At 44.9% G+C, this 23,707-nt stretch overlaps 3 protein-coding genes across 5 annotated transcripts in view; 1 reads left to right on the forward strand and 2 right to left on the reverse strand.

The window, feature by feature from the left end:
• The first annotated feature begins 94 nt into the window (after positions 1 to 94).
• On the forward strand, positions 95 to 2,936 carry PLLP (plasmolipin). The gene is made up of 4 exons (XM_053952941.1): positions 95 to 246; positions 1,558 to 1,731; positions 2,095 to 2,214; positions 2,294 to 2,936. The coding sequence occupies exons 1-4, from the start codon at positions 133 to 135 to the stop codon at positions 2,405 to 2,407; spliced, it is 522 nt and encodes a 173-aa protein (XP_053808916.1). The 5' UTR covers positions 95 to 132; the 3' UTR covers positions 2,408 to 2,936.
• Positions 2,937 to 4,648: 1,712 nt separating this feature from the next.
• On the reverse strand, positions 4,649 to 12,199 carry ARL2BP (ADP ribosylation factor like GTPase 2 binding protein). Of its 2 annotated transcripts, XM_053952820.1 has the most exons (8): positions 12,121 to 12,199; positions 11,184 to 11,301; positions 9,196 to 9,307; positions 9,030 to 9,088; positions 7,465 to 7,571; positions 6,728 to 6,813; positions 5,800 to 5,896; positions 4,649 to 4,717 (listed from the first exon to the last, which is right to left on the reverse strand). In XM_053952820.1, exons 3-8 carry the CDS (start codon positions 9,276 to 9,278, stop codon positions 4,655 to 4,657), a joined length of 495 nt encoding a protein of 164 aa, XP_053808795.1. In that variant the 5' UTR covers positions 9,279 to 9,307; positions 11,184 to 11,301; positions 12,121 to 12,199; the 3' UTR covers positions 4,649 to 4,654. The 2 variants fall into 2 exon arrangements, with proteins under 2 accessions (XP_053808795.1, XP_053808796.1); XM_053952821.1 differs by lacking the exon at positions 9,196 to 9,307.
• A 335-nt stretch (positions 12,200 to 12,534) lies between these two features.
• Positions 12,535 to 23,707, reverse strand: part of RSPRY1 (ring finger and SPRY domain containing 1) — a 35,766-nt gene continuing 24,593 nt past the window's right edge. For both annotated transcript variants that reach the window (XM_053952878.1, XM_053952877.1), the window contains exons 11-16: positions 23,529 to 23,672; positions 20,602 to 20,713; positions 19,497 to 19,599; positions 18,236 to 18,388; positions 16,102 to 16,206; positions 12,535 to 15,180 (exon numbers count right to left, since the gene is read on the reverse strand). In XM_053952878.1, coding sequence (XP_053808853.1) covers positions 15,084 to 15,180; positions 16,102 to 16,206; positions 18,236 to 18,388; positions 19,497 to 19,599; positions 20,602 to 20,713; positions 23,529 to 23,672 — 714 coding nt within the window. In that variant the 3' untranslated portion in view covers positions 12,535 to 15,083. The remainder of the gene's footprint in view (positions 15,181 to 16,101; positions 16,207 to 18,235; positions 18,389 to 19,496; positions 19,600 to 20,601; positions 20,714 to 23,528; positions 23,673 to 23,707) is intronic.

Genomic DNA, 23,707 nt, shown 5'->3' on the forward strand with positions numbered 1-23,707 from the left:
CGGAGGCTCCGCCGCACGCCCGGGGGCGGCGGGGCGGGGGCAGCCTCGGGGCTCAGCCCGGCCGCCCCGGAGCCACCCGCGCCCCGCCCGCGGAGGGGCCGAGCCGGGGCCGTCCCGGGGCCGGTGCGCGGTATGGCGGGGCTGCCCGGCGCCGCGCGAGCCCGGAGCGCCTCCCCGGGCTCCCCCCCGGCCCTGGACGGCTCCTTCTTGCTCTCGCCGCTCGGGGGGCTGATGGGAGCCCAGGCCGTGAGTACCGGGCAGGGGGCGCGGCGGAGGGGGGAGGGCATCACCCACTTGGGTGCTTTTCTTCAGCTGGAAACAGCCCGGGCTCTCTTTGGCTGCCGCTCCGACCCCATCTCCGCTGTCTAACCCTAGGTAATCCCCAACCCTAAGACAGTGCAGCCTCTTCCCTCTGTAAAGCCAGAGGGAAAGTCGGATTCTTGTCCTCACACCCCTTGCCGGCTGTAACTCCGCTCAGTGGTCCCCAGTGCCAGGCACGGGCTGATGCGCGGGCATCTCCGCAGGGCACAGCCAATGGGTCGGGGGGTGTGTGAAGCCCAGTGACTCCAGGGGAGCTGTGCTGGGGTTGCTTGTGAGGCTCCCACGCTCCCTGGAACACTTTCAGTTCTCCAGGTTGTCCTCCCAGGCTTTGACGGCTGCTCTCAGAGGAGCCCAAGGGTCCTTGCGCCGTCAAATCGAGCAGCAGCATCACTGCTCGTTGCTTCAGCATCGGAGGCAACCGCAATAATGTCCCGCTGCTGCTCTCCCCGGGACCGCGGTGCCACATGAATGCACGGGGGTGGGTGTTCAGCTGCGTACCGGGCCACTTGTGACCTGCCCACGGCGCTGCCCCTCGCGTTCACTCGTCCCCTCTCCTCGGGGCAGCGTTGTGGGATGTGCCCTGAGCAGCCAGTGTGAAACAGCTGGCACAGACCTGGCTCCAGATTCCAGCCCCTGGGCATGGCTGAGCTGCTGGTGACATAGACAAACGCTCAGGGAAGGGACTGGGCAGGATGCTGCTGGGGGTGCCTTGTAGGAGCGCCAGGAAAGAGAGATGGAAACAAGACCAGAAGCCAAGACCTTTCAACTCTGCAGCTGGTCCCACCTCGGCAGCCCCTTGCTCAGGCCACGCTGTTAAACAGGCTCCTGCTTTCCCCCGGCAGCAGCCAGAGCGGGGCAGCTCACGCGTGCCACCTCCTACTCCTGCAGGAGCCCCCTCTGCATGTCTCTCCCCAGCACATATTTTGTGATCACGAGTGTTAGAAATGGATATGACAGACAAGGAGGCATTGTCGGGGCAGCCGAGCACCAAGCAGGGCGTTGGACGCGGGCAGGACAAAGGCTGTTGTGTTTCCTCCATGACAATAGGCGGTGCGGGCTTACACAGGGCACAGCGGCTTTCCAAGGAGCCTTTCTCCCGCCGAGTGTGCCGCTGCTTTCCTGGAGTGAGGGGAACCCAACCGCTGTTGGTGCTGCTGTGCCTGGGCTTGTGGGCGATGTTCTGTGCTCCTCCTGCAGGAACCAGCCCCTGAACAGGTTCCCCGTTTCGCCCCACAGGTGCTCGGTTTACTGGTGTGGTCTCTCATCGCCGCCACAACGTATCACCTCCACGCGGCATACGGCTGGGTGATGTTTGTGTCCCTCTTCTTCTGGATACTAACACTCCTTTTCTTCGTGACTTACCTCCTGCAACTTCATCAGAAGTTCTACATGATCCCCTGGCCCCTCGTGGTGCGTAGCTGAAAGGGAGTGAGGGGGGATCAAGAGGGAAACATCTTGGAAAGACAGGGAAGGCTTCAGTCTCTTCTGGGCTGATGGAACCAAGTCCCTGTGCTCTGCACAGTGACATTGTTCATTCTGCCCTTGAATTGCTTAGAAAATGCTCAAACCAGAAATGTGTCAATCCAGAAAGTTACAGCCACCAACTGCTGCAGTTGTGGTGTCATCCAAAAACCTCGCAGCACAACCTGGGGAGCATTAAACGTGTTCTCTTGAGGAACGGGGAGGAATGTGAACCTGAGCCTTTTGCTCCTGCCTCACCCCAGCATGCACAAGCCTGAGCCCAGACTCACGAGCTCCTCTTTGTTTCCCCAGCTGATGATCTACAACGCTGTGGCCACCGTGCTGTACATCACCGCCTTCGTGACGTGCGCGGCCGCCGTGCAGCCGACGTCCTGGCGGCAGTGGGACTACAACCGCAGAGCCGCCGCCTCCGTGAGTACCGGCGGGCAGGGGAGGGCCGGGGGGCTGGGGCAGCCACCCTGGTCACACGTGGGATGTGCTCCCCTTCCAGTTCTTCGCCTGCGTCACGATGATCACCTACGGGGTGAGCACCTTCTTCAGCTTCCGCGCCTGGAAAGGGCTCGGCAGCAACGCGGCCACCAGCCAAGTGACCGACCACGTGTAAGGAGTGGACAGCAAAGCCCGGCCACGGGCCACCCTGCACCAGCTTGTGCCAGGCTTGGCGGCTTGGAGCCTCGTGTGCCACCAGGGCTCGTTTTGGGACCAGCCCGTGCTGGCAGCAGCGGTCAGCGCTGGGTCATGTGGATGCTGCCCTGTGGTTTCTGATGATGCTTCCAGCTGACGTGCCCACAGCACGACCCCACGGGCATCGCCACGGGGGACACGGACTCGCTGGGGCTGCAGCTCCTGCTCATCCCTGGGGCTCATCTAGATCCTCACCAGAGCAGCTCCACTGAGGGGGCTCAGCCAGTTTGGCACAGTCCAGTACTAAAACTGACTAACCCAAGCCCAGGCTCCCCTCTCTGCTCATTCACAGCTACAGTGTAAGTAATGCAATTAACGGCGTGCAGAAACAGTGGCAGAGCTGCAAGATGAGAAGTGAAGCAAGGGAAGCAGTCATAACTGCTCTTGTATTGATTTCTAACAATTTGAATAGAAATTTTATGCTTTAAATAAAAACATTCCTAAATCCAGCACTGGAGTCTGTAATGAGAAAAGTTGTCTTGTGAGAAGGCAGCACAGCATGGCAGGGACAGCAGAGATGTCACTGCAGAGGTGGCTGTTCCTTCCCACTCCATGTGGGCTATGGAAGGAACAAGTCCACAGGGTTCACCTCTCATTGCTTTATGCACACACACGCTCAGAGTGTGCAGCCAAGACCACAAGAACATAAACGAGGTGCCAAGGCTTTGATCACTCCCTCTTCCTGGCTCAGCACCACACACTCCTGAGTTCACCTAATTAACCAGCAAGTCAATTTTGCCCATTAGCTGCAGGTCATTTTCAGAAATTACAATCAAGTCTGCAAAAGCTCTGGGAACACAGGCAGGATCAATGCCTCAGGAGAGGGAAGAACCACACTGCTCTCCTGTGCTGCAGACCACAAATTCACCTTCTGGGTGTTTGTCAGAATGAGAAGTGATGCCAAGCCAGGCAAAGCAGCTTTTCCCTTCACACCCTCCTTGTACAAGGTGGTAAAAGTAGAGTCAGTGAGTTCAAAAGCTGGTGCATGGTGAGCTACAGTGCAAATCTTACTGCATGCTCTGCATGGGAAAAGTTTTACCAGGTTGTCTGCAGAGGCAGGATCAGGAAATGGAACTGCATTGATGGAAGGTGAGAACTGAAAAGGAACGGGACACATAGCATTGGCCCATGACAGATCTGCCTTTATTTGGCTGTCAGTGAGTAAATCAAGGGTCAAATTTCCACAGTTATGAATATATAGACATATGTATATATAAAACAGGAACAGTAAGAAAACAAAACCCATAAAATTAATAAAAATTAACATGGGACATCACTATTGAATTTCAAAATCTAGACAGAAAATTTACTTACAAACACTGATAAAGGACACAGGTCTCAGCCTTCCAAACTCTGAAATGTTCCAAATTAATTTAGTTAGCATTTTTCCAGATTCAACTGCATCACCAGGCAACTGAGGCTCCAGAATCTGCATCTCTCTGGGAAGGATGTGACCACAGAAATGATGTGCTGCTCCTATTAAGCAGCTGATGGCTGATCAGCATGAATTCTGCCTTGGCACCTTGTAAAAGACTTCCCTGCACACACTGACTGCTCAGTTAAACCACATCCCTGAGAACTGAGCACCTTTCACTGCCAGGTGGCCAGGCTGGATGGGATTGTGAGCAACCTGCTCTAGTGGAAGGGGGGTTGGAACTGGATGATTTCCAGTTAAGCAATGGTGCTGCAGGAACAGAAGGAATAAACTGTTCTCTGTGTTCAGCAGAGACAGGACAAAGAACAAGGAGCTCAAACTACAGCTCAGGCACGTTATATCAGAGTGCAAAAGGCTCCCTGCAGCAGCAGCAGCAGCAGCTGGCCACTGCAGAAAACTGCCCAGACAAACCATGGCAGCTTCTAGGAAGATCCTGGCAGACATGTCAGGAAAAGTTTGGGTAGAGATGGGGAAAGACAGACTGCCTCTCACAGTCTCTTCCATCCATTTGTACAAGGGTATAAAAATTCCAGAAAGCTTTGATTTCACCCCCTGGAGAGGGACCCAGAGCCCTGGCCCTGCCCCACCGAGCACCCACCTCCCTCATGGCAGCGTGGAGCCGAGTCCCCGCCCCTCTGCCCCGGCCCTCTCTTGGGAATCGCTGCCTTTCACCTCTGAAATTTGAATAGACCTTGCTTAAAATACAACAGAACTCCCTTCAGAATGTCTTGTTTAATGGTTTAATGAAGTCACCACTAATGCACTGCTTAAATCCAGACTTCGACCTTCTTTTTCCTAGAAACACGGGGAAAAAATAAATCTGTGACTCCACGATGGTTTGGAATAAGCATTTCAAAAAATGAAACAGGCAATACATTTTCTGCTACATCAAACCAATATAAAATTAGATGTTACTTGAGCATCTGTGATTGAATTCTTCTTGTGAACCCAGGAAGATCGTGCAGGAATCCCTGGGCCAAGGGGGCTGTCACCCTGCCAGGTCTGCCCATGTCGGAGCAGAGCCTTGCTCAGCCCTGGTTGGGAATGCTCTGCTGGTGGCTCAGGGATCTACTGAAATCTGGCTCCTGTTGTTTGCCTCTCAGAGAGCCCAGTCTGCAAATCCCACCAGAAACTCCTCCTGATGCTGATACACAGACTGACTCTTTCTCTTCAGCCTGTCCCCATTTCCACAAAATTCACAGGGATGGGGAAGAGGCAGAGGCATAACCACAACTGTGACTCTTTGCTCCTTGTCAAACAGGAGTGGACCGACACTGGAGAGCACCGATTTTTACTTTGCTAGGAAAAACCTCATCCAAAAATCTTAGTACTCTTGTTTATTTCTCCAGCTGGCACAGAGAGGAGGAGAAAACAAATGAAAGAAGTTTAAAAAGTGAATTTTTGATAGGCTAGGAATAAAAAATAAAAGAAGATACAATAGAGTCAGAATGGCCAAGGTGGAAAGGGATCTCTGGAGGTCATCTGGGCCAAACCCCATGCTCAAGCACGGTCACTCAGGACTGTGTCCAGACAACTTTAGAATATCTCCAGGGATGGAGACTCCACAAGCTCAGAGACTTGTGAAAAAGTGTTCCCGTCGGTCATTTGGAAAACAATATTCACAAATGCAGGAAGTTCACAAAAGCAGGAAGAGCTGCTCCACATGCCAGCTTTATTAATGTTTTCTAGAAATCATTAAATGTGCAGTTTGAGTTTAAAAAGCCACTCAGTGAAATAATTTTTCTTTTGACTCTGTTACAGCCTTTGATTAAATACTGTGACCTACTGTAGTAACTTTTCCTTTGGTACTCTCAGGTGGAGCTACAAAAAATCAACAGCTACTGTGCCAATGAAAATAAACAAGGTGATATACTCACAGCTCTGTATTCCAAGAACATTTCTTTGAAAGCCAGAAAGTCTGTAAATGTGAGAAGCAGATCAAATATATCACCTGGCATTTCATCTTTGCGCTGTCTACAGAGAAAAAGAAGTTGGGGAATGAGAAAATTGTGTGAGAAAATTTTGTTATTTTTAAAATGGTACAAGGTCAAAAAGGACAAGTAGAATGATATCAGTATTTAAACAAGAATGTTATTGCAGGTTATCATATAGCAAAACTGCAGCCAAATATTACCATGCAGTATTTCAAATCCAACTACATTATTACATTTATCTAAATCCAAGACCTATGAGTATCATATCAGTCCTTGCAAACCTGAGCTGTTTATTTAAGAAACATTAAAAATTAACCAAATTAAAATGTTTTAAGATACTCAGTTCCCAATTACACTTGATTTTCTTATTCAAGGGGAAAACCAGTGATCTTTTAAAAACAAGCTCTTCAGGAAGCTGGTTAAGCTAAAATGACCCAATGCAAAAGCCGAACACAAAGCAAACTCTTCTCTGGATGCTCCATATGAAAACTGCAATAAAGGAATTCAGCCTCATGACTGAAACACCACCAGGCTACTGAGGTGCCTGGGAGAGATAAGACACAATCTTTTAAGGGTTTGGCTTCAAAGCAACAAGCAATACGAAAATCCTCCAGTGTTCTCATTCTGATTTCTCCTCCTACCCCTCCAAACCCAATATATTTCAGCAGGACAATTCAGAAATTTAGAGTAGTAGGACATGCCGAAAGCATGAAAAGTGGTCAGCCACTGCCAGCATGAACACTTCTATGTTAAGTTAAAGTGGAACCATTATCTAAAGGGAGAACAGCCAAAAACCTAAGCTTTAATCTAGACAAAAAGAACTGAGAGGCACATAAGCCACTCCTCAACCAAAAGCAAAGCAGAGACTTACTGCAATGACACAGTGAAAGCAACCATATCAAACCCACGAATCCGATCAAGCAACTTCTCTTCAATGTATTTCTCTACTAAAGAGATCTGAAAAAAAACCCAGACAGACCACCCCAGTAAGATCACAACAGATTTCAGAAGCAGATTTCAAACAGCATCCTTACACTGACACCTTCCTGACACTCTGCATGATCCTCACTGGGCACAACTGCAGACTCCTCGGTGGGTGTTGCTGGTTCTGTTCTCACACCAGCCCTGAGGCACAGAGCTGCACCTTTTTTGCTGGGGATCTTGGGGAGAACAAACACTGACTTTTGTATCAAGTAACAAATATTTTTCCAACTCATTTAATGGTACTGAATAGTAGACTGGTCTAGTTTCTTGATTATGCTTTGCATGAAGAATGTGATTGAATTATCCAATACAAGAAATAATACAACTGGAGAAGAAGAAACTTTGTTTGCACACATGCTAAACACATTATTTACTACAGCAATTGGCTAAATTTCTATTCAAGGGAGCTACACAACTTCCAACATATCTCTAGAAAATTTTGTGTGAAACAATGAGAAAGGAACCTAAAGCTTCAGAAAAAAACTTTTCTTGGTCACAGATCATGGCTGTGCTTCTGAAGGAGACAGTAACATGTTGGGATCTGCTCCATGTAAGCCCAGTATTTTATAAAGGGAGAACTATATTAAAAAAAAAAAATAAGAAAAATAGGAAAAGGTATCTTACATATTCATTAAAAATGTCTGTATAGATGAGCTTGTTTTCTTCTGAGTCATCAAACTCCTGGTAGTGCTTTTCCAAAAAATTCCTCTGTATTAACTGGAAATCATCATCTGGGCCATAACAGAAATGCAGCACAGAGTCAGGAGTTTAGTCATTCTTGCTGTAACACAAACCCCACATTCACTGGTCCTCTGCTTCCCTGCTGTAACCACAGAGCCCTGCACACGTGCAGAGTTCATCACATCAGCACCACAGCTGCTGCCAAACCACCACTTCTGACCCAGCTGTGAGAGGACAGAGGCTGATGGTGAAATATTACCAAAACACTCCTCCTGCTCTACATTTATAAATAGTTATTTATTCTCAACTTCTTTTTGCTCTGGCTCTAAAGTCAACAAAACATCTGTATTTTTTATTAAGTGAATAGCTCTTCCCTACAAGAACTCTAAGTATTTTTCTTTAAATTTTAAAATATTAGTGAAATTCCCAAATTAAGTTTTCAATTGCCAAAGAATTTTTTCCAGTTGTGGAAGAAAATAAGAGTAAAAATAAATATGGTAGGTTACCATTTATTTATACCTGGTTTTCCACAAAACAGGTATCAATAAAAAGTTTACTTATGAACATTAGTAAAGGACACTAGTCACAGCCTTCCAAACTCTGAAATGTTCCAAATTAATTTAGCTAGCATTCCTTCAGATGCAACTGCATCACCAGGCAACTGAGGCTCCAGAATCTGCATCTCTCTGGGAAGGATGTGACCAAAGAAATGATGTGCTGTTCCTATTAAGCAGCTGATGGCTGAATTCTGCCTTGGCACCTTGTAAAAAACTTCCCTGCACACAGTGACTGCTCAGTTAAAACCACATTCCTGAGAATTGAGGATCTTTTACTGCCAAGTGGCCAGGCTGGATGGGATTGTGAGCAACCTGCTCTAGTGGAAGATGTCCCTACCTATGGCAGGGGAGTTGAGTGATCTTTAAGGCCCCTTCCAACCCAAACCATTCTGTGATTCTATGAGCATCTCTGTGCTTTAGGGCTGGATAGAAAGAAACAAGGTTCCCCATTCTTGCAGCTTTCAGTCCTGGAATAGAACCAACTCTCAGCCTGCAGCTCAGGCACGTTATATCAGAGTGCAAAAGGCTCCCTGCAGCAGCAGCAGCAGCAGCTCGGCACTGCAAAAAACTGCCCAGACAAACCATGGCAGCTTCTAAGAACATCTTGACAGACGTGTCAGGAGAAGTTTGGGCAGAGCTGGGGAAGGGAAAGCTGCCTCTCACAGTCTCTTCCATAAAAATCCCAGAAAGCTTTGATTTCTCTGTGAGATGCACAAACATCTTTACTGTTTGTCTATGAAACAATGTTCTGCAGTGATGTGGAGAATAATTTTCAAGAGTCACATGCACACAGAAGGATGTTATGTATATTTTTACTACACTACCAGGTAGGAAAGGAAGGAAAGCCACCATGAAGCAGGGAGGGGCTCTGTATGTTGGCTAATTAACAGAAGAGCAGCTAAAACACATTTAACAGCCCTGCTGTTGTCTGTACCTACTTGCAGAGCTTACCCATTATGATATCCTCCAGATAGCCAACAACTGCATCAAACTCATCAGAAGTGGTGGAGCTGAAAGCAAAGGAATATATATACATATATTTTGACCACAGCAGAAATTAAAGTTGAAATTAAAAAGTGTTAACAAAATCCTAAGCACAAATAAACCCAGTAATTACAAGATAACTGAAGAACTTCCTAGGTTCAACCTACAAAACAATCCATGGCACTGATGAGAAGACTGCTCCATGGAGATTCTCATCAGGCCTCTATTTCCTCACAGTAAGGTGCCTAATTGCAAGAAAGAACAAATGTTACTTTACTGGCATTAGTGTCAAGGTAATTCTAGTTCTGTTGCAAGAGAATGTAAAGAGTGTAATTAGAACAGCAAATTAAGCCTTTTCCACCCCACAAATCCCAGCTGCTACCAGTTTCCCTTCTCTTTCCTGCACATGGTGATTGGAGAACTGCAGACACTCTAGAGAATATTTTAAAATATTTGGTCTTGTGGAACAACTTAAACTGAATGTATACACAAGTATACCTTATAACTTAACCCTAACCAAACCTAACCCATAACTGAAGAAACTTAAATATTTTTATTATGCAAGAAACATCCTTATATGACCCAAAAAATGGGATAATCTCCTAAAGTTATTCTATCATGAGCAAATATTAAACACCATTATGGATCTGAATTAATCCAGGGAAGAAATCTTTGGTGACAGCATCAGGAGTCTGGATCTATTATTGAGCAACTTGTTCAGACACAGGAAATAATACACAGGATGTCTTTGGCATTCACAGCTCATCTTTAGTGGGAGATGAACTCTTCCTATTTCCTCCAAGGGATGAAAGACAAACTTTTCTCACACGTGAGGGAAGGAAGTCTCAAAGAAACAGGGATATTTGTCTTTAAGAAAAAAAAATTGGCTTCGATCAGTGAAAGCACCATTTAAATTCAAATGAACGTCTCTTTCTCATCAGTAAACAGAGTAGGAGAGCCCTTCAGACTAAGTTTAGAAAAGCTCATTAAAGTTACTTTGCCATTAGAGAATACTCCAGTGAAATTAATCCAACAGTAGTTTAGCCGACAGTTTAACTATAATCAGGCTCACTCTGATCAGAAAAAAATTAAGAGATCTTTGATTTAATAAGGCGTCTGCTCAGCGAGCGATATCCTAGCAACACCATTCCCGCTCCCGGGAGAGGAGCGGAGCCGAAGCTGCGGCCGGGGCCGGGGCCAGCCCGCAGGAGGGCGGCAGCGGCCGGAGCGGGGCTGGCCCGGCCCGGGGACACCCCCGGGCAGCTCACCTGGGCTCAGCGCTTCCCTTGGCATGCGCTCACTGTGCTAGCGATGACTTCTACTCTTTCCCCCCTCCAAATAAATGCTACTGCTAGTTCTACAGCTTATCCTAACAGCAACCGAGAAAGTGTTAATTTAAACCCTGGTTTGTCTGTGCAAGTAACGGAATTTACCTGTTCCAGAAGAACCCGATTCATCTCTTTATACAACACATGTGCATCCACACACCTACAGACACGAGTTCACCAGCCCTGTGGTTTAATTCCCTGTCACCTCATAATACCCAGTTTGGGCCAGCACACTGCACTGCTGAGGCAGCCCTGGCCGTTGCTGAGAGTCTGAGGCTGGAAGAGTTAAATCCACGCATGACAGAGGCAGTCACACATCCCCTTCTGCCACAACTCTTTCGAGAAGAGTATGGCAGACACTTGGGGGGTGAAGCAGCATCTTAGCATCTGCCAAATTTGGTTGAGGTCACCTGTGGATAGGCTCAGTTTTAGAAGAACACTCAAACAGAGGAAGAGTCTCCTCTCAGGATCAGTGACGTAAGACAAGAAACACTCTTGAAAAGGAGAAATTCTGAATTTAAAACAAACACCAGAAAAAGCAATTTCCAGCCTTTACAAGTCTTGCTCTGATCCCTCAGCAGAGCTACCCAGTGCTACAATGACCACAGTGATATTTAGTTTGACTTCACCTGAACTCTGTACTGATGTTATTCCCTCTTGAAGCTTTGCATTCTGCACCTTTGTTCTCCTAAGAGGCAGAATCTGCTAAACAGTGTAATTATATTCCTATCAAGATATCTTAATTAGCAATTAGCTTATTGAAATCTGACACATGAGAATGCAGCGTACTCACGTGGCTACATCCAAACTTTCTCCATCAGAAGTCTCCATTGTTCCTGCCTAGCCAGAGTGGAAGACACAATCTGTATGTTTCAGCTGTTAGTGGTTATTTCTTCTTTTTGACCAAAGTGCTAAAGAATAACATGACTTAGTGTTAATACAAATTCAGCTGCTAACCTGCCATACACTTCCTGAAGAGCAAATCAGGAAATAAATTTTAATTCTTAAACACAGGAATTCCAACATCATGTTCTTCCAAAATGATTACTACTGCTTTTCTGTAATAACCCAAATAATCTAGAAACTTTCTCTGCCTATTCAGGGAACAGGCTCAAAATGCAACCAGTCCCTATAATGGGGTTTTGGGTCACCTCTACGTCTTTTCTCCTGAAATATCTGTGACTGACCATTATAGAAATAAAGCCAGGTAAGATAAAGGTGGCACTGTGTCCCAGACCAGGCTGGCAGGCCAGACTTTGGACAGCGATCCCAGGGGCTGTGTCCCGGCTGGACACTCGGCCTGTGGTTGTGAGGGACAGGGCACAGAGCTCCCGGGGACAGGGCACAGGGCACCCCGGGCACACAGCACCCCGGGCACAGGGCGCACAGCACCCCGGGCACAGGGCGCACAGCGTGCCGCGGCCACTGGCGATGGGAACCCGCTGCTCCCGCTGGGCTTCACCCACCGCCGGCCCTCGGAGCAGTGCCGGGGCATCACCGCGAGCACGGCAGGAGCTGAGCGCGTCCCTCGCCTCCCCATCCTCAATCCCGGCGAGGGGGGTGGACAAAGCCCTCCAGCCCTGTCCCTCCCCAGGCACCCAGCCCGCCTCACTCCCTCCCGCTCCTCAAAGGGACCCAGGGGAGCGGCCATCACCCTCCCTCTCTGCACAAAGCGCCCCGGCAGCGCCATCCCGCCGCTCCCGGGCCGCGGCCCCGCGTCCCGCACCCACCGCCCTCAGGCCGGCGCGCAGCCCCCTCCCCTCGCGCCGTCTCCTGGGGAACGCGCTCTTCCGCCCCGCCCGCGGCCAATCACAGGGCGGCTCCGGCCCGCTGGGCCCGCCCCCGGCCCGGCCGCCCAATCAGAGTGCGGCGGGGCGGAGCCGCCGCCATGGCGGGTCGGGGAGCGCGACCTGCGGCGGGCCGGGTCCGGCCTGAGGCAGGCAGGAGACGGCGATGTTTGCTTGTTCGTGGCAGCGGCAGAGCGGGCCTCCCGTCAGGGAGCACAGCTCCGAGGGCTGGGGACAGCCCGCGGCTGCTGCAGCCCAGCGACCAGCGCTGGGACCTGGGACCCCGGGCACGAATGTCCCACCCGAGCGCATAGACGCACCTCCGTCTCAGCCCAAAAGGAATTTAAGAACAACAACCAGCCTTCAGGATGTTTTTATTGTTGAATGGACAACTTTGCTACAACTCGTTTCCCCCTGTGAGGGGACCTCCCGTCCCTGTCCCCAGAGCCATGGGGGTGCAGGGAGCGAGGGTGACACCGCTCTGGTCATGGAGTATCCAGCTTGACAGAAATGCCCCCGGCGTGGATGGCGGCAGAAAGCCGCTCCAAGTGTACAGTCTTTCCCTTCGTGAAATGAACAGGACAGTTCTCTACAACACAGCTCCCTCCTCCGCCACCGCTGGCTTCCTGTGCCCAGCACCAGCTGCATGGAAGACGGTCTGGGGCAAAATTTTCCAAAGCATTCACATCTTTTTCATAAAGAACACAGGCACTTAGCCCCATGTCCACAAAGGCAGCGAGGCTCTACGGTCACCTGCATTCCAAGGGACAGCAGATGCCTAGAAGCCATTGTGGACTTGGGCCTGAAGACCTTAATCTCATACAGCAGTTGATACGAATTGGGAGTCCTAGGCACTTCTGAAAATTTTACCTCAGTTAATCTTGGCCAGGGAAACCAAAGCCCTGAAATTACTAGACTCTATTAAGGCAGAGTTCAAAATGGTTCTGTCCCACTTCTTCCCTAAAGTATGATTTGTAACTTGGTACCTTAGGGATAAAAACTCATCATTGCATTTGGAAGAGCTTAGAACTTCATTTCAAGTGATTCCACATTTTTAACACCCTTGTGGCAGTGATGGCGCTCACATTTGCTCACTGAACATGGAGCTGGAAGGGACTTGGCCCTGACTGAAAACATGGATACAGCAAAACATTGTAAAGTACAGTCAGCAAGGAAATGAGATCCCTGTGGCACAGAGGGACTTAAATCACACCAGGCATCCAAGGTGGAAGAGAATCCACATTTTAGCAAAAACACTAACCAGCACTCTGCTGCTGGATTCAGTCTACATTTGGACAAAAGTCAACGTGAAAATAATGGACAGAACTTTCCTAATTCACACATCTCTGGATGAAGTTCAGCACCCTTGAGTTAGCAAAGGCAGAAGGTGAAAGGAGTTGCTAGAGAGCTGGGTTCTGGGACCTGTGTGCAGAGCTCTCAGCTCCTGCTGAGGTCTGTAGGAAGCCAGAGTGCTCAGCAGGAAGAAGCAGCCTCAGCTCTGCTTCGTTAGTACTTGTAGTACAATAAAAATAATAAATGATTTTAAAAATAAGCTACATCACACCATGAGAATTCACTACAACAGCCTCTGCTGCTGAATCACTGCCAAGAAGTGGGATGGTTTTGGTGTAAGTTGTGTGTGAATTGGTAAAGTTCTACTATACAGACAGATATTTTTAAAAAAATCAACCGGTGCAAGACTTGGAAGAGACTGAGTCATATCCTCAGTTGGTGCAAAATAAGCAGAACCCCACCTATTTTTGTGCTACTTCACTGACACCAGCTGTGAACCCTGATTCCTTGTAGAAACCTAGTAAAAGTCAAGAGCTGCCGACTGAAGTGCATCCTTAACATACAAACATCACAAATGTGTATTTAAAGTGGAGCAGAGATTCCCACTGTATGATCCCTACCACAAATAAAAAGTGTGGCCCAAACCTGCTCAGAGCAGGACTGACAAGTGGCAAGCAAGGTGCATTTTTAAGGAGTTAAGAATAAGACTGAAATTGCTATCCAAATAACCTTGTTTTAAATAAATGGGTCCAGAACTCTCCTCTAATATTTTAAGATATATTCACTTTGGAAAAATTGAGCTAACTTCCAAAAACAACACTGATTAAAAAAGATGTTCGATGATACCTTAAAAAATACCCAGAATATCAAATTAATTCCAGTCCAGCATTATAATTAGTTAAGAATACCTCCTGAAAATTATAACCTCACAAAAAAATGTGGGTACCGAAGTTAAAAGTATCAGAAACATTATGTACTTGAAAATACCACTGATCTTTTAACATTTAAAAACAAATCAGAACATTCTTTGGAATCACCAAGTTATTAAAACCTGTGAGTTTCTCTACAGTCTCCACACTGTCTTTTCAAATCAGTCTGTGTACAGATTCAGTCTTTGAGCAATTTAATATTGGAAAATACAGAGTCTCTGACCAGCAGGAGGCTACATTAAACAGGAAAACATTGGCATTCTCTTTTTAGTACTGACTTCTGCCAAAAATAGAGACTTTCAAGCACAAGACAGCACAGCCCTGTTTTAGGAAATACTTATTTTCTCTTCTTTTCTAGAATGCATTGTATGTGTACTTCCAGTGCAAATTTTTTCAGCACTTGCGACAGGCGAGAAGGAAAAGGGGAAGAAGAGACAACTCCCTCTGCTCTTGCTTGGAGGAACCCATAGCCATAGCTCCTGACTGCTGAAACCAGCTCCCATTGCTGGCAGCTGGGAAGAGCTTATTAAAGATTTCAGTTTTAAGATAAACAGATTACAGGTTAGCATGAAATCTGGCCATGGCTATGGTTCTATGTGCATAAAGATTGGTTAGAGATGCTTTCCCCTTTCAGTATTGGTTGGAGTTCTTTAAAAACAAGTCTGTGGTATTTCTCCACATGTGTCATGAAATGTGAGAGATCTGTCTGACTCGGGTTTGTATTTCCTGTCGACACAAAGGGCAGGTCTCCAATTGCAAGGCACACTCCATGCACAGGTCACTGAAGGAGAAGAAAAACCAGTTAAAGCCTGCTTTTACAGTATGAAAAACTAATCAACAACAACAAAACAACACAAGCACTAAGCAGTTTAGTCAGCCTGCCAGAGGCACAGTCAAGTCCCTCAGTGTGGAGATTAGGCACTGCAAGTCAGGTGTTGTGGATCCATTTACAGGCTTCGAGAGGAGCTCCTGCTGCTCAGCATCTCCCAGACCTGCAGCTGCTCCTGCAGCTGCTCAGGATCCCACTTCCCTGTGCTCATTAATCCTTGCACTCACTCTGGTCTGGAGAGCAGCCCAGTGCCCTGCAGCAACTTCTCCACTTCTTGTTGGCACACACCAGGCACATCTCTTTTTAACTTTCCAGCATCTAGACACGTGGCAAGACTCCTTCCCTGAGTGCTCTAAAACACTAAGGAATTGGACTTAACTGGATTCATTTCTTGGTAGGCTGCTTAAAGGCAGGAAAGTGCTATTATGGTCTAACTCATACTGCTGCCTCATTTTTAGCTTTTAGAGGCATTTGTGACTTGAGACAATCCATTTGTTGAACATTTGATGAGTATTAATTGCTCTCCTCACATGATCTGGATTTCACAGCACCAGTATCAAGTACTAATCAGTAAAGCCTTTGACATCAGGGAAGTAAGACTCAGTAGCCCAGGGCAGCACACAGATGTAGCCTTGTATTTCCCCAAACACACACACAATTAGGGGTTCAATCTGCTCAGGTCTAGGATGACTGGAATAGTGGGAATACTGTGTTTAAATTCTACATATCACATCCTTAAAATGAAAGAAGGTTATTTCCTTTATCCTGGGGAGTCAACCAAGATGAGCAGGGACTGCATATGGCCTCACCTAAGCTGAGCATCACACACACATTTTCCTATTTCTTTGGACTTGGTATTTTTTAAGGTTTTACCTGTGTCCACACGGCCTGAGTTCTGTGTCTGCTACCTCATCACAGCAAAGTGTGCAGCAGTTCTCTCTGATACTCACTTGCTTCAGCAAAGCCAGGCGCCTGTGTCTGAAGGGAGAGAGAAACAGACCCCCTCAAACATTAATTTGACTCAAAGCAATAGATTCAAAACTATTCTGATAATTGCATCAAGGCCAACATAGTGTGCTGCATCACACTGCTGACAAACATCAATTACAATTGTCCACAAAAGAAGGCTCAACACACCCAGAGTCCTGCAAAACAGGCTGATTCCCTATTCTGCTCTGCCAGAAAGGGACAAAGAGGGGATTAAATAACAATTCTCCTAGTTCCCACAGCTGAACACTTACAGAAATTCTTTTGTACCTGGCTGCTTTCAGGAGTTATGAAAAAAAACTCAAAGAAATAAACCTCACAAACCCATGTATCTACAACATACAGAAACCCTACAATGCTCTAACACAGTTTAAAAGAATAAAAACTGCAAAATAAATCAACTTCCTAGTATGGCAACAGCCATAAGGGAGAGAAAATAGGTAAAAATCCCTCATCTGATGAAATAAGACATTTCCCACCTGGAACACACACAGCACTCATCACAACTATTCAATGGCAGGGTGATGTGTCTTGCCCCACCATCAGAAGCACTAAAACTCATGCAGAGTTGTGCTGAATTATGTTAAATCCTGTGATGGAGAAGGCAAAGGCCTGTATGAGTGGACCCTAATAATCTCCTATCACTTTTAAGATGATCAAAGCTATATTTTAATTTAGAATTGGCTTATCATTTCCAAGCAGTTCAGGCTGTAGGGCAGGGATGATCTTTGTTTACACAAAGAACAGTGTCCAACCTTGAATGGAGCCTTTCAGTGCTATTGCATAATGAAGAGTCTGTAACACAGGAGGCCAAGTTTCACCAGTCAGGCATCAACAGGAAACCAGTTTCCCCCAGTTTGTCTCTCATCTTTTGGCACAATCATGTAACAGCTCTCACAGCTATTGCCTGAACACTGCAAGAGCAGTGCCAGAACAACATCAATCCCATCTGAGCATCAGCCAGCAACTACAAACCTCTCATCCAGTGTGGGACACTACCAAGACAGAAGAACACAAATTTGTACCTAACAGATCATCTTAAAGACTACATCAGACTACCACTTAAAGCACTTGCAGTCACAAGCAGAAATAATTTACTCTGGCTATAGGCAAGCACAACATGATTTTGCAAGTTGCATTTGATTTTCTCTGCATAAATACAATATTCCAAGCTTCAAACTTTGCAAATGTGTGACTCGAACCCAGAAGTAAGGGGTTTTTCTTTTCTTTTTAAACTAAGATACTTAAGTACCTCAAATACACTTGATCAAAGCTAGATAATTCAAAACCAGTCTCTGAATTTTATTACAGCCAGGAGTACCCCCTCCAACAACCTTACCCCTACTTAATTAGTTGCAATTTAAGATTATTTCAGTCTGAAACCCAGGGTGCAGCACATAGATTACACTGTACAGTGTTACTGCTTATGTTCCAGTAAGTTATTTTATTACTAATAACTTGATTCAGATGAGCTATTAGTTTTCATTCCTGCCAGACGTTTGGTAAAAGCTAAAGAAGAATGTATCTAGACCTGTTTCTATCGGGGTTGAATTATATTTACGTGGGAAAACACTTCTAAATTTGAATAACCTTTGTCAGTACTATAATTCAAAAACAGGGAAATTTTAATCAGGATCAGAAAAGGACAATTTCAAGACTTACAATCATTCAGCACCTCCATGCTGTCAACACCACAAATTAGGTCAATTTTAAATAGGACATATTTTTTTAATTAACACTATACCTCCTCAATCAACTTAATCATCCTTAGATGGCAGAAGGTACTTCCACTAAAGCAGCTTGCTGTGTGGTACTAGTTCATTTTAGTTAGCTTAATATTACAAAATATATTTTAATTTATTGGATTTTGGCTGCACTGGAGCCTATTGTCTCATCCTTTTAGAAGAGGAACCTATGGAAGTTTGACCCCATAAGAAATTAATTTTGCTGAGTACAAGGCAAACTCAGACATGGAACGTTTTATTTCTCTGCATGGAAACACACAAGGTAAGAGGATTACCTGGGCAAAATGATTTTCTCTTCTGCTGTCAGAAAGGCATGATCATTGAAGGTACTAAACTTCATTGGTGGTGGGTACTTGAAAGGTTTTGCCCCAAAGTTGAACTCACATTGTTGATAGGACATGAAACTTGCTGCAGCAAAAAATCCTGATCTGCAACATGACAAACAGGCATTTTAGAATGACTTAAATAACAGTAGACATGTTTTCAGACATGTTACTATTACCATTTAAATATATACCCTGAGACAGAGACAAGTTTAATACCAGTGTTTTGCAGCTAACTGGGAGAGCATCAAGTTGCAGCTGCACATACTTACCTTGTTTAGTTCTCAACTCCTGAATTTACTATTGGGATTTATCTGAATTTCTTAGTGAGTCAGCCAATAAAGGCTGCCTACTGTACAACTAGGATTAGTCACACTTAAAATCACAACTATCACCTCTCAAATTTACTGAAAAGGCAAAAGCTCAGTAATACTCCAAGTTCTAACAAGTACTCAAGTTTGTCAATTCCATACTCAACAGAGCAATAAAAGCTGAATCAAGAAGATACTCAGCAACTCTTTAAACTGAACTACTCTTTGCCTGCATCTTGAACTTTATTCTGAGGAGAAAACATGAAGTTATTAGCCTGGTAGGAATAACTGACAAAGTGCTGTAATGTTTAATTAAGCTGCATAGGAAGCTGCTTTCTCAAGTATTACACCAGCTTATATTTTCTGAAGTAAAAGGCTGAACTTCCCTGTGAGAGTTAGAGGAGTTCACCATGTTTTAATTTTAACAACAGTTGGCAAAGTAAGCCCAACACCTGTCTGCAATGCTACCAAGAGACATCCCCTGATGAATATTCAATGTGCTGCTCCAGGAGCTGGCCCCAGTGAATGGCAGTCAGTTAACAAGCCCTCTCCAACATTTACAAGATAGGCTTTATTTTTCAGAAGATAAGTTCCTCAGGCACCAGAGAATTGTTCATCTTTGTTGCAGCCTCATTCTATTTTAACGCTATGCTAATCTGACAGTATAAACCACTGAGCTGAACGTACCTTTGGAAAGTCCAAAGTATTTATTTTGGACCCTGAATTCCACCTGTAAAATTATATCCCTCTTACTGATTTCTACACAACTTTCAACAGGGAAACTTGCTTAATGATGGCTTCAGGTAAGTAAACATGAATTTACATTTCAAATTGAAAACTCTTCATATAATTAACATAATTATCTACAGAGGTCATGTCCTTCTAAATGAGCAGACACTTACATAGCAGATGAGAATACTTGCTTCTCAGCTGGAAGCTGGTTTCCATTTAAATAGAAGATCATTTGCTTTTCTTGCAAGTCTAGTAGAAATCCTATTGTGTCTCCTTACATGCAAAACAAAAATAATTTAAAGATTTAATTTCTGTTAAATGTCAACAGCTGAAACAGTTATTGTTTCAAGTATCACATATGTCACTGTGAGTTGTCTTAAAAACTGTTTGCAAAAGCGCAAAAGAAGATACATTGATACAGACAGTAACTAAAAAACAAAACCAACCCAAACCGAAACAGAAAAAACCCAGGAGAAAATAGTAAAAATATTAAGTATTTTAGTCTGCCAGAGCATTAATACTACATGGTTGTAGAAGTATTGCAGAGTATTTGCCAAAGCCAGAAGAAAACTGCACTCTGTCACTCCTTGGCTATTTTACACCTGTTGAAAATAGACTCTAGCAAGTGGGTGTTCTGAGAAGAAATTTCCAATATGCTTGTGCTATGTATTTTAAGAGGTGTTTTAATTTAGCCATCCTTGGGGGAAAATTTTAATAGAAGAGAAGGCGGCACAGTTCACACAAGCATGGCATGCACAGAATCCTACCAAGATTTCAAAGCTGAGATCAAGAACAGAACTTTGCTGTCCAAGTAGTTATCCAAGAATTTAAAGTAAGCAAGACAGTGCAACTCCTCCTTAAAAAAGAAAAAAAAAAAGTCTAATTCAGAGATCAAGGATTTTTCCCCTTCTCTAAAACAACTCTTTTAACCCAGAAAGGAAGATTTCAACCCTGTTGTGTACAACTACAAGCAAGTGGAAAAATGTGTAATGATTAAGTGTCCAATGTTAACTGGTGCTATGATTTTCACTCTGCATTTGAAAGCAAAAAGTGTTTAACCAACAAGAGTCTCTTTACACAGACTGGGGAACAAGACTGTAGTGCCCACTGTGCTCATTTAAATCTCTCTTAAAGACACAGTAATTATTAAACCTGTATGATCATCAGAATTAGGCAGTAACTGCTTTGTTCACACCTATGAACGGACACCTGCAAGGGGAAAAAGTCCTGTGCAGAAATCCAGTTAGGATGAAGAGCAGAAGACAGGCTGAATACCTTCTTTCCAGCAGGGGTGGGAATGTGGTTTACTTCTGGCGTTATACCAGATCAGCTGCCGGCAGCCATCGTACGCGCAGGAGTATTCATCGTCCCCGATGCCGTAACCTTCCTTCAGAGAGAGAGCAAAACATTTCAGCCTGCAGCCATTCCTCACACTCAGGGGCTAAAGCCTGTTCATTCACCTAAACTGCTGGAACCCTGGAAACTGAGAATTTTGGACTTTCTGTGCTGACAGGAGCTGACCCCCAAGAGAACAGTGCATTTGACCTGAGGCCGTGGAGAAGGCTTTCAAAGTTGAATGCTAGAACTGGGATTGTGGGTGTGGAGTTTGAATAGAAATGTGTAATATCACATGGCGGAAAACTTGGGAGTTTAAGGTTTTAAAATATAGTAATATTTATAAAGCAAGATGGAAGTTTTAGGGTGGAGGCTAGTCCTTCTTCTTCGTGGGTTTGGGTGGTGTTGTGTAATTAGATGAAAAAGTCATTGTGGGTGGTGGTTATTGGGTTAAAAGTAAAAATAATTTAGGTGTAATTTCTTAATTAGACAGTTTATCCTTAAAAGGCCTTGTAGGGAAAGAGATAGGGCTTCATTTTGTAGTTTGTTAGTGAAGTGCTGTAGAACTCATGCTCTGAGACTAACATAGATAAGAACTAATGAACATCTGAGTCCAAACAAGAAATACTGTCTTGTGCATTTAATCCCAACCCTGGCAGAAAAAAGAAGTGAAGAATTGGCACTAAACCACTCTTCCAGGAGCAGGAAGGGTTTTTTTCTCTCTCCCCCATGAAGGTAACCTTTTTTTCAAACTAGTTTTAGTTTCATTTTCACATCAAAAGGGAATTTGTTGGGTTGAGGAGGAAGGGAGAAGGGGATATTGTTTCCTATGTGCCTTCCATTCTCTGTGACCTCAAATCACTTCTGCTAAAGTATTTAAGTATCAGAAGGCTAGTACCCAAATAGGTTATATTTTTGCATCTTTAAAAGTCACCACAGAGTAACAACCACTCTCTTATCTGGAAGTCCCAGTACCAAGCTTGTATTGCCCTCCTTACAAGATATCCATGTGCCACCAGAACCCACAGTACACAAAGGGAACAAACACACAGCCCCTTCACCTAACTTGTTGCATATTGTGTCCCTTTCACTGCCAGCCTCCCTCAAATTGTGAAAACATTATCAAGTGATACTCCTAAGGTCCAAGGCAAACACAGAACTAAAGAGTTTCAGAGTGGGAGAAAAATCTGTCACATAGCAGAGCCCAACCATGAAACCCAAAAGCATTATGGAAGGTAAGTAACTTCCTCATGCTCAGCATGGTTTGTCTGGAGTGCAAATACCAGACAGCATCTGATTACACAAACCTCCCATGTCCCAAATTAAAGCTAAGCCCAGCTAATGGGTGTTTAATGTCATATTTAGGACTAGTCTTTTTGTTACAGATGCTGTAAATAAAGAGCATATGGCTTCTGAGGCCTGTGTTTGTGACATACCCAGAGGATAATATCATTGTGTTTCAGGCACACACCTGATGAACTTAGCAGAATTTGGCCACCAGCAAAACAGCTGCAGCAACAGAAAAATCATCCTACTCAGAGTTGTGACATCTCCTATTTTCATACCTTGTACAGGGCACACAGAAAAATGCACATACACCAAGCTCCTTAACAGTAAGTGGGAAAAAAAATCTTTTAAGCCTCTTAGCAGTCTAAAGGCAGACACATGGCCTTTTATTTCAAACACTTTCTGTTACTGTCAGTGTCTGCAAGGACTGTGCTCAGCACAGGTCTGCATGATATTTTTGTTTGGTTGGTGGTTTTTGATTTTGTATATGGTTTTTTTTTTTACGTAAATGACACTTCAATTCCATGCTAAAAATGTGGGACTGGACTTTAGATGTGACACAGAGAGATATGTGCATGTTAGACATCAGCAGAAGACAAGGCTATTTCCATGAATAATTAGAAGAAATAGAGCAAGACCTCTGAACTCACAGGAATACCCAAGTTAAATGGTGAAAGAAGCTACTCTTGCATTCCCATTGGGTTTCTTGCCACTGGTGTTTGTTTAATCTCCTTAATGTATTTATCTCATACCCCCACAATGAATATTTACTCACATATGTCTATTTGGCCTATCTTCATATTAGCTTCTGTATTTGACTCAGCTGTAGAATGACTTTCTATAATAATCAGAAATGAGCAGTTTTAACTGCTTATCTCTACATTAAATATATAATTCTGCTCCTAAAATAAATTCCAAGTAGGAACAGAAAGCCACACAATTACAACAGAAAAGAAGGGCTACAGGTGAACTTCTCACTCAAGCTTAGCCAGTAGGAGTGTCAACTTGGAACCCCAGCACTGTTTCCATTCTCAGCACTAGGCTAGGCCTGACATACCTTTTGTCCTAAAATTCTACCTTGCACTTCAATAATACCATGTTCTCCCAGAGTGAATTTGAGTAATTTCCCTTGTGAAAGTTAATTTAATAGGAAAATGTGTTAAAGAGGATGATGAAATGGCTGCCTGGTGACCTGTGTAAAGGACAGTGTATGAGAAACTGCTGTTCATGGTGACTTATTGTTTGCTTCCAAAAACAGAGTAACTATTGTTATCCAAAGAACTTCCAAGAGATTATGCTACAAGAAATAAGAAATAAGTTCCCTATAGCTTCCAGACAACAGCCAGCAGATAACAAGCTGTGTCTGCTGCAGCTCTGTGTGACTTAGGTGAACAGTGTCAGTCTGTAGCAATAACTGACTTCTCCTGTACCACCAAATTCAGCAAAACCAGCTCTTCATGGACACAGAAAAATTGAAGGAAACAAGCAAGTGCTCAGTTATGATCACAGAATAACCAGAGCTATTTTCACAGAAGCTGTAAGAAGGAAAACACCAGCTCAATGATATTACAGGTACTCACATGGTTGAGAAATTTACTGTCTTTGGTTGCCCATCCTATCTGCATCACTCCTGAAGTAATGACTGTAACTTCATAGTACCACACTCCAGAGTCGACACAGAACGTGCACCTTACGCTTTCGAAGGACGAGGCATCACATCGTGCCTACCAAAACCAAACAGAAACCCAGTGTCCCCAAA

This window comes from Vidua chalybeata, chromosome 11, assembly GCF_026979565.1.
Source record: "Vidua chalybeata isolate OUT-0048 chromosome 11, bVidCha1 merged haplotype, whole genome shotgun sequence".
Classification (NCBI taxonomy): domain Eukaryota; kingdom Metazoa; phylum Chordata; class Aves; order Passeriformes; family Viduidae; genus Vidua; species Vidua chalybeata.